The sequence below is a fragment of the Dermatophagoides farinae genome, chromosome 1 (assembly GCF_024713945.1).
Source record: "Dermatophagoides farinae isolate YC_2012a chromosome 1, ASM2471394v1, whole genome shotgun sequence".
Lineage (NCBI taxonomy): Eukaryota > Metazoa > Arthropoda > Arachnida > Sarcoptiformes > Pyroglyphidae > Dermatophagoides > Dermatophagoides farinae.
The window spans coordinates 2,536,409-2,547,314 of NC_134677.1; the positions used below are offsets into that span (position 1 = coordinate 2,536,409).

The 10,906-nt window shown below is 27.8% G+C and overlaps 2 protein-coding genes across 2 annotated transcripts; one reads left to right on the plus strand and one right to left on the minus strand.

The window, feature by feature from the left end:
* Nucleotides 1-740: 740 nt before the first annotated feature.
* LOC124491551 (uncharacterized) lies at nucleotides 741-1,709 on the plus strand. Its single transcript, XM_047054207.2, has one exon. It carries the CDS (start codon nucleotides 934-936, stop codon nucleotides 1,522-1,524), a length of 591 nt encoding a protein of 196 aa, XP_046910163.2. The 5' UTR covers nucleotides 741-933; the 3' UTR covers nucleotides 1,525-1,709.
* Nucleotides 1,710-3,837: 2,128 nt separating this feature from the next.
* Nucleotides 3,838-5,780, minus strand: LOC124492048 (uncharacterized). The gene is made up of 4 exons (XM_047054814.2): nucleotides 5,640-5,780; nucleotides 5,005-5,577; nucleotides 4,611-4,940; nucleotides 3,838-4,493 (listed from the first exon to the last, which is right to left on the minus strand). The coding sequence occupies exons 1-4, from the start codon at nucleotides 5,724-5,726 to the stop codon at nucleotides 4,113-4,115; spliced, it is 1,371 nt and encodes a 456-aa protein (XP_046910770.1). The 5' UTR covers nucleotides 5,727-5,780; the 3' UTR covers nucleotides 3,838-4,112.
* Between the last annotated feature and the right edge of the window lie 5,126 nt (nucleotides 5,781-10,906).

The following is a 10,906-nucleotide window of genomic DNA, read 5'->3' on the forward strand; positions in this document are numbered from 1 at the left end:
TCTGATCCCGGATCATACATGGATTAGGGCGTTTTTTTTGTAATATCCATGTGTAGCCATACTAATGATGTCTAAATTGTTTTGTAAAGTTTGGTACAAAAAAAAATTTTAAAAAATAATAATTGTTATTAATTAACAAATTATGTGTGTGTGTGTAATAGTAAAAATTCGCTTTTTCACTCTTTTCTTCTTTTCCGCCGATGAAGAAAATGATGATGATGATAATGATATTCTGCTGCCATACAACTACTGAAAATTCATATTCGTTTGTACCATCTAGTACATCTACTCTAAATATAAAAGTTAGTTTTCAAAAAAAAAAAAAAAGATTTTAAGATAGTGGACACGATATTAGCTATGAGAGAAAATATAAAAAAAAAACGTGCACGATATGGATTGATAGTATCAGCCGCCTGTCTGTGTGTGTGTGAGGCATACATCCGATTTTACTTGATTTTATGATTGCATAGATGTTGCATTGGATATTTCATTCGTTTTGCGTACATTTTTTATTTTTTAATTCAACAAGAAAGAGAGAGAGAGGAAGAGTCAATGAATCGGTGTCATTGTTATCAGTTTTCTTTCCTTTTTCTTCATTTCTCTTCATACTTTGATATTTGAAAATGAGAACCGCCTGCCATTCCCTATAATGAAAAAAATGGGAAAAAACAAATTCAGGATCATACACACTGTGATGAATCCATATAAAAAGACTTTACACAGGTAAATCGTTTCTCGGTTTATTATCATCATACAATTTTAGTCTATCACATCGATCGTTCCAAATACAGATGCTTCAAATGGCATGAAATTATCTGAAACTAATCATTTGTAATTTTGTGTATGTGTTCTTAAAATCTTAATGAAAAAAAAACACAATTGTGATATCATTATTGCCTTTGTATTGTTGAGCTTATATTTCGTTGTTGTTGAATGTTGAATAAAAAAAAATTCACAAATAACCCAATAAAAATGATCGCATTCAATTATCATCATCATCATCATTGTGATTTATTATTCTTGTTTAAAAGTTTTAAATTATATTATGCAATTAGTTTATTAGTAATGATTTCCTGTAATATCTTTCTATCTGTATCAAGTAATGATGTTTCAAATAAAAGATCAATGATTACTGAAGATTATGCTAAAGCATTTGATCATGGTGCACGTGTACGAAATGAAGGTGCATGTCATCAACCAAAACCAATGATTATTTATGTGAATAAAACTGATCCATCCAAAGTTCATCTACCACGTGGAACAGTTTTACATCGATGTAGTGATCAGACTGGATGTTGTTCGAATCCAAGCGAAAACTGTGTACCAATCGAAATGCAAACAGTAGAATTATATTTTATTACAATTACATTACAGGTACAATCACCATATAAAAATCGTCGTGTAAGGCAAAGTCCAAAAATTGAAAAATTATTATTCACAAATCATACGTTATGTGGTTGTCGTGAAAGAAATTCATCCAATGACAACGATAATAGTGATTATAAGGATAATGAAGTGGAATAAATGTTTTTTTTTTCAATTTCATTTCATTTCAACGAATTAATGTGCCATGCCAAACAAACACCAAAGAATAACGAATCTAGCCGTTTACGAATTATTAATTAATTTCTTCTTATTTTTTGTCTCAAAATCATTATTTGTAAATAACTTTTGTTTGAAATAAAAATAAATTATTTTTGAAAAAAAAATTGCCCTAGATTTTTTTATATATAAAAACCGATGACACCTTTCATCTGCTGATGAATACCAGAAATTGAAAAGGGTTGATTTAATTCCAAAGAAAAAAAAAATCATTAATCTGAAAACATCTGACATTGAGATTGATGGTGGATAATCTTGAATGAAATTCGATCAAACGGAACCAGACTATTAACAAACAAATAAAAAGAAAATTTATCAGCCAAACCCTTTTGAAAAATGGAGTCAAGCGTTTTTTTTTTCTTTGTCTGCTTTTTTTTGCTCTACCTGGACACACACACACCTGGATCTCGATTAACGAATAATTTGTAATGTTAATAATTAGCAAAATTAATCGGTTATAAAGTCTGTTTATTCGGTAGAAAATTAAGAACAAATTAATCATAGAAAATGATATGTCAAATGTTTTATTGAATTTTATTGGAAATGAAAATAATCAATTTGTCATCATATTTTGATTATCATGATTCTAAAATTGCATGAAAATAAAAGAGATTACAACCAACAATTTGAATTACATGTATTCCATCATTTATCATCTTTAGAAATTATCACTGCTTTCTATTTATGACTATACCAATGAATATGCTGAACAAATAAATATTCATTAGCTAGATAAATTAATTAACGAATGTTGAAACTAAAATAACATTTTTTGTTTTTCACATCTCTCTCCCTTTCTCTTTTTCTCTCAATATATATTGAACATTGGGTTATCCCGTTTTTTATATAGAAAAAAAAATCGACCATGATCGATTAGCAAAACTTTTGGTCATCAATTGTTCAATTACGAATACTGATATATAGTGTTCTTTTTTTTGTATCCAGCAAAACACTATGATTTATTGGTGTTGAGAACATATATATGATTTATACAGAAAAAAAAACACGTATCATCTTTACAATTGATTGCCATACGTTGTTTATTTCAAGGATAAAATTCGTTAATTCACATTCGCATTTTTTTTACATTCGAATTAATCGTTCTTTTTTTTCTTAATTACAAACGAATTTCAGAATAAATCAACGATGATCATTTATTCGTGTTTTGTCGACATTTTTTTTAGAATTTTCTTTCATTTTAATTTTTTTTTTTTAATTTTTGGAAATCAAAAATACACACCATTCACATCATTGACGGCCACATCAAAAACATGATTGGTTTGATGATGATGATGATGATGGTGGTGGTGGTGGTGGTGGTCACCTGGGGACACAAAAAAAAATCCGACTTTTATTGTCGAAGTAGGATCGATAATATTTCACTTGTCTCGTGAACTGAATTATTTTTTAAAATTTATTAGTTTAATTTCAAAAAATGGGAATACACACACACACAAACACATATAGACAGACAGAAAAACGTACGTTAAAAATTGTGATCGAATTTTCTCTTGAATAATTATCATCAGATTCTCGGAAATTTATATATCGTTTGAACACTAACACACACACACACACAGGAGCAATGAAATTTGATTTGAGAGCAAAATAAAAAAAAAATTAAATAAAAACACTTTCACCGTCATTCGTAGTTGTACGTATCAAAATATCAAGAAAAATCCTTATCTCACATTCACCGCGTAAAAAAGGTTAGCAACACCATAATTTTCATTACGAAAAAAAAAAATTCATTCTCACGAATCTTGAATATGGCAAAAAAAGCAAAAAAAAAAAGAAAAGATTTTGGAAAGACAAAAATATCATTTTCTCTTCTTTGCTGCTGCTGTTACTTATTGTACAAAAAAAAATTTCAATAAAATTTTCTTTTATTACATAATATTCAACAATGACATTGATAATGAATCAATATGAATTGTTAATTTTAATCATAAAATTCATGTTTCACAAGGTAATTTCTGTTTTATTATTATTATTATTGCATTTTCACCTGTCTGCACCTACCTAAAATGATGGCAATAAATTGAATTTAAAAATTCGGTTGCGAATAATCATTATCAATCATCAAGATTTTTAATAATTAAAAAAAATAAATAATGATGATGATGATGATAGATAATAGTCATGTCATTTACGAAACAATAATTTTAATAATAAGGATTTTATATATAAAAATTGATGAATTTGTTTTGAAAATAAATTTATTTATGCGTGTGTGTGTGTGTTATGATAGATTTTTTTACGAAAAAAAAGATGAACAATAAATTCTTACACAAAATGTATGGTAGATAATTTCCATATAAAAAAATTTCAAAAATAGAATTTAAGAAAATGTGCAGCTTTTAAATATAATTGAGAATTGAGCTTTGAATTGGGCTGATTCGATTTTGATTGATGATGCAGAAAAAAATGTCAATAAAAATTCAATTGTTTTTTTTATGTATGGCCAAAATGTTTATATGGATTATATAAAGATTTTTTTTTCGATGATATCACATGGAAAGCAATTTTTTTTGCTCGTCAATTGGAGAGGTCAAAGATTTAAGAAAAGCGGACATTGTGGACGGAGTCAAATCGACCGTTGTTATTGTAGGATTTAATGGTGTTAGACCAGTTGGTTCTACAAGGCCTAAATCGGCAAAATTAAAACCATTTGAAGGTGTTGTCAATGAATTATTTTCATTAGCAGTTGAATTTTGATTGTTTCCAATCAGTGACTGTAGCTGTTCAGCTAAGCCTGATTCTTGTTTATTATTATGTTGTTGTTGATGTGCCATTGGACGGAATAGCAAAGAGTTTGGACGTTTTCTTTTTGGTGGAGGCAATGTTTGTTGAGAAAATTCATCCTGTGAAGATGATGTATGACAAGTAGTCTGCCATAGACAAAATACAAAACAAAAATTAGATTACAATTTTCTTTTGAAATCATCACAAACTCATGGTCTCAAATTGTTGAGTCATCGATGCAATCAAAGATAAATATAACTTACATTTAGATCAGTATCTAAATCATCGTCCGGAATCGTTTCCATGGCAGAATTGATGGCAGCAAAATCAATTTGCGCATATAGTTTTTGTACAATTTGAATTTCAATATTATGACACTGTGATTCATGAGAGATTAGAACATCCTTATAATTATGGAATTCTTTTAGACGATTTTCAACCCTTTTAATTAGAGCTTCGTGTTTCTTTTGCAATTCTTTTGTTTGATCAATTAAACAATTTGTTTGATCAACACGTTTCTTTCGACAACGTGCAGCAGCCAATTTATTACGTTCACGTCGTTTTTGTCTTTTAAGAATTTCATCAGAAGATAACTACAATATGGAAATGTGGAATATATTAAATTTTATGAATAATTTTTAATTAAAAATATCATACATTTTGTGATGAATTGGGTTTACGACCGCCACTCGTTGATTTTTTCTGACTAGAACGTGTTGAACGGGTTGTCAAACAGATGGCGTTGTTATTCGATGCTGATTTAGATCGAGATTTTGATGATGATTTAGGATTGCTTGGCATCTTGGTTGTCATGGAATTAGAATTTTGTATAAAATTCGTAAAGGTAAAATTGTTTACATTAGCTTGACAAGAGGAATTAGTTTCACTACTATAACCGTCACTAATATAATTAGTACTAAAACTATCGTTTGAATTGGAATTTGATGAAAAATAATCAATCGATTTCGATGATTGTTGCTGCTGTTGTGATGGTGGTTGGCTATCCTGATCATTTAAAACCGATATTGCTGTGTCCGATTGAATTTGTTGATGCTGTGATTGTAAATGTAATTTTATATTGACAGTTGGTGGCACAAAGCCAGCCATATGATCATGTAAAAATGGTTTCGATGGCAATAATGAATGTTCTAAAAATTGTTCTTCAATATTCTTTAATCGTGTTGGCGTCAATGTTGCTGTGGTTTTCGTTAATCCTCCATTAAAATGTGACTGGGAAAAAAAACAAACAAACATTAAATATAAATGAATAAAACAAGAAAAAAAAATCTTACATTTACTTTGCCATTATCGGAAGATGAATTAACATCATTTGTAAAAAATAATAATTCTCCATTCGATGATGGCAAAGTCAAAGCCATTTTATAGCACAAACCGAAACTTTAATCCGTTTTTTTTCTTTGATGATTTTATAATTTTTTTTCCAAAATATTCAATAATTATTGAACACAATTGAATTTATTTCAAATAATTTATTCGATGAAAAAAAATGATGATAACCCTTTTTTAGGTTCACTTCGAGAAATAGGGAAGTAGTATAAGAGTTGGTCGAAAAAAAAATCAAAAATTAAGCCAAAATATTCGATGATTAAAATTGAGAGGAAAAAATGATGAAAAATTTTACAACAACTAAGGGGGCTATAGAAACGTTTCAGCCATAATATTCATAATAATAAATGTGATATAATTTTTGATTAAAAATCAATGATGATTATGATGGTTAGGGAATCACACACACACACACACAAACAAACACAAGAACTTAGACACATGATGAGTATAGGATTTCACTGTTCATTTGTCCTGGTGATTCGATGATTTTGTTTTTTTTTACATTTCTATATGTTTTTGGAGTTTGTGTATGTATGTATGGGTAAATGTGGTTGATATATGACGTTGATACATTCGACGAGAAGGGAATATGTTACGAATAGTAAAAAAAAATGACGATTACACACACACACACCATGCGACAACGACAATGATGATAATGATGATGATGATGATAAGGATAAAAAATTTTGGCAAATCAAAACTAGAAAAAAAAAATCTTGCACAATTTGTAATTTCCACAATATGCGCCAATTTTTAGACCAAAATTTACCACAATGTTTACAGTAGTTCTATTTTTTTATGTATAAATCATTATTAAGAATATCAAATATTTGAAGGTAGAAAAAAAATGAATAAATTCATAGCAAATTCAATTTTAAAGTCAATGTGTAAACATTATTAAGAATATCAAATATTTGAAGGTAGAAAAAAAATGAATAAATTCATAGCAAATTCAAAGTCAATGTGTACGTTTGCGCGAAATGGACGGAATATTCCAAGATTGAGATATTAATTTACGGTTACACACAGATACATCAAGATTGCCACAACTTATAATATACTATGACATCATATTGGTTGGACTTGAAATTTCCATTTTTTTCTGTTTGTTGTTGTCGTTGTCATTTGTTGTCAAATATGCCTAAAAAAAGAAAAAGACATTATATCGATTGTGTGTGAGTGTATAGACAAAAGAAGTCATATGACATCATTCTTATTCTTATTAGTTATAATATACACACAAACACATTAAAGGAAATTAAGATAATGGACAAAAGATAAAAAAAATAATCAAATCCTTACATGGAAAAATTGAAATAAATAGCAGAAAAAAAAGAAGAAAATTCATATAACCTTTTTCAGAGTCAGTAGGTCTATATTTGTTGTTCAATAATCTACTATATATGATGACATTCATCAACAAACAAATAAAAAAAAACAATGATAAGGTAAATCCTTTACCAAGAAAATAAAACAAAAATTGCTGATTAGTCATTCCGACTACAAGAAAAGAAATCATCAGGATCAATGATCAATGTTTAATTTTTCGATTTATTAATTCATTCATTGTCAATGGATGATGGTGTAAAAAGTATTGATTTGATAATCGAATGGTAAGGGGTAAAAGACACACACACACAAACGCATCAACTTTCTCGGTGTGTGTGTGTGTGCATGTTTTTTGTTTTCACATATAAACAGAAAAAAAAAATTAAACATCAATGCAATTCGGATGCACAACATAACAACAATTGTGCAAGGACAAATTCATAAATTTTTTTTTTCACATAAACATACAAATAAAAAACATTGAATGAAGAGGAGAGTTGTGTATCCATCTTCTATCATCAAATTAATTTATTTTTGGAGAGTAAAAGAGGAAAAGAAGAGAAAGAGAGAGAGAGAGACGAGCTAAAAAAATATAATTACATTGCCATTTGCAATGTTAAAAATGATCATAATTTCAAATATACTTACTACTTGTTGTTGTTGTTGTTTGTTGGTGTCGATGTTATAATTCTTGATGATTATAGCAACCAAATGAATACATAACATTCCATTTAATTAGTCATATTGTTTTTACAAATGAGATTATTTGTATCTATTTAAGACATTTGTTGAACCCTTGAATTCTTTCTTATGATGACACAGACAAACACACGAATGTTTGAATTTGAATTATTTTCAAATTTTAAATTATATATATATAAATATAAATAAAACACCCAACAACAAACAAAACGAATATAAAGCAGCAAATTGTAGATGTTGATTGATTAATGTTGTCAAATCAACCAAAAAAAGGTTTTTTTTGTTGTTATGGTGATGATGATGATGACGAAATTTAAAATGGAATGAAATTTTTTTTTTAGTTTTTTTCAATTTTTTTGACGATGATGATGACTCATCACCATCGCCCCGTATGTGTGTTGTTGTTGTTGTTATTGTCGTTGCTGCTGCTGCAGTAAGTAAAAGTATGCGGCAGCATGCATGCATGTTGATATCGTTCGTGTTGTTGTTGTTGTTGTTGTTATTATTATTATTTCGTGGTAGTAGTGGTAGAAGCAATAGTCAATGACTTTCTTGGTTGGTATAAATATCTCTCTGTTTTTTCTGCATGATCAGCGGGGTAGCAGCTGTATGTTATGTTATGTTATTGATTTTTTTCTTTTATGAATTTCCAAAAAAAAAAAAATATTGCATAGTAATATATGCAATACACAAACATATATTACATGTGAGAGTTTTTTTTTACAGTGCTTGATGATTATTAACTAATTGAATAAGAATAAGAATTTTAAATTTTTTTTTCTCAAAAATAAAATTTTATATATTGAGAATCAGAAACCGAAAAATTAACACCATTGAATTTATATATTCAAGTTCAATATTTTGAAACGATTATCATATGCATATACGGTGCCATCCATTGTCGGTGATTTGTATGATGGATTTTTTTTTTTTTTTTTTTGGTCATAGTCATTGAAACACAGAATCAAGTGAACCGTTGAAAAAGTTCATTTCATTGGAAATCTTTTTACAAAAATTTTTTCATTTTTTTTTTAAAATATTCATTTCATACATTTTTCAATGAATCATTATTGAGTGAATGTTAGCAAGCCGGAACAAAAATCAAATATTCAAATTCTGTTTTTCCTTTTCAGCTTGTTTATGTTTTTCCACAATGCTGGCTTCACTGTAATGGTTTTCAATACATGTTTGAAATACATGGCACACATTTATATCGTCGATAAATAAACACCCAAACCACTATGTAGATATTTACAATAAAAAAATACATTATATTCAAATAGAATTTGATGAAGAATGAGAAAAAAAAATTCAACAACGAATTCATAAAGCACAAATTGTCAAACATAATGTAAATTACCCGCGAAAATGAAAACATCAGACAAATGAAGTGTTTTTGTGTGTGTAGGCAACCGTCTGTGATCGTCAATCAACCGCGAAAAAAAAACCAAGAAGAATTCCAAAAAAAAAACATTGGAAAAAAAGTAAAACTTCAACATTCATAACTAAATTATCATTAAAAGACCATTTTTTTTTGCAAAGTACATTTTGATTCATCTATCATTCTTGAGTTTAGTTTGAACAAAAAAAAAGAGAAAAGAAAATTCCATTCTCTACATAGGTAGTAGTTGATGGCGGTGAACAAGAACAATAAAATAGATTCAAGTTCATTATAAAGAAAAAGATAAAAAAAAGAAAAAATTTTCGGGAACCAAAAAAAAATGAATAAATGGAAAACGGAAACCAAGTCTTTCTTGGTTAAAATTACATAACTATTACCATCATCATGATATCACATGTGCAGCAGAAAATTTCAATCTCATTTTCTATTACTTTGATAATTTCTCTCGGGTCCAATTTCATTGTCATCATCATCATCATCATCAAAATATTGGCCCTTTGATAAAAATTAAGCAATAATTTCTCATTCTCTTTATATATTGCCCATCTCTTATTATATGAAAACAAATACCACATTTGTTTGTCTCTTCTTTTTTTTTTTTTTTTTTTTTTTTTTTGATATTCACCAATAATAATAATAATAATGACCATTAATTTCAATTCAATCTAAATAGATTTAATTCATTATTATTACCAGTAGAAAAAAAAACTTTAGGGGCATCAAACACACCCATTTATTTGCCATTAGTTTATCGATAATAATAATAATAATATAATGTCATTTTAATAATGCCATTTATGATAATGGAAATGGTCTATATGTTGTTGCCGTGTTTGTTTGTGACCTTTGTGATTTTTTTTTTCATTGAATATATTGCTATTATTATTTATGAAAATGAATAATAGAAATTTGCTTTCGGTAAACATAATTATTGTTTTTTTTTTGTAAATTCTTCATTCTTTATGCTTGAATTATTGTCTGCTATTTGCGTTTTTTTTTTCCACAGGGGCGGAACGATTGAACTTTTTCATCAGAAATAAAATCCAAATTCAAGTTGGGTGTGTTTGTTCATATACGATTGACGGCCAATAAAGTGCGGAACAAATCGATATAAATTGATTGATTTGAAATCAACTTTAATATCATGAATGACAACATATATAACATGAAAATGATGAATTTTTTCTTTCTCTGTAAACGGAAATGAAAAAAACAATGAATGAACATTTCAATTGTAAGTTTATGTTTTTTTTTCCTCTTCTATAGGGACAATCCCATTGATTAATATATGTGTATGCATGTATATGGGTACATTATTGAAACTTTAATTTCAATGTATTATATGGTACCGGGTTTATTTGACAACGGAAATCCACCACCAATGAACTGACATGAATAAACACATTAACATTTGATATACATTAATTTACAATCGTATGTGAAAATGGATATTTCAATTTTAATTCGTTTTTTTTCTCTCACACACACATTCACTCTCTTTCTCTTTATTATTTATTTAATCAATAACATTAATTAATGTACAATTTTTTTGTTTGTTTGTTTGCATGTACGATTCTTGACACTAATAAATAATGAGAATAATCACATACAATTTTGGATTCAATCTACAATATACAAATAACCAATAATCACATGACAGTGATGAATATTTTTTTTTTATTTATTTAACCGGAAATTATGAACAGGAAAAAAACGAATGGGAATAGAAAAAAAAAATTCCACTATATTCATTCTATATCATCATTTTACTTT

Coding starts and splice junctions, on each gene's coding strand:
- LOC124491551 (XM_047054207.2), top strand. CDS start 934: ATGTTGAATAAAAAAAAATTCACAAATAACCCAATAAAAATGATCGCA.
- LOC124492048 (XM_047054814.2), bottom strand. CDS start 5,726: ATGGCTTTGACTTTGCCATCATCGAATGGAGAATTATTATTTTTTACA. Junction 4,941..5,004: donor AACCCAATTCATCACAAAAT/GTATGATATTTT, acceptor TCCATATTGTAG/TTATCTTCTGATGAAATTCT. Junction 4,494..4,610: donor ATTTAGATACTGATCTAAAT/GTAAGTTATATT, acceptor TGTCTATGGCAG/ACTACTTGTCATACATCATC.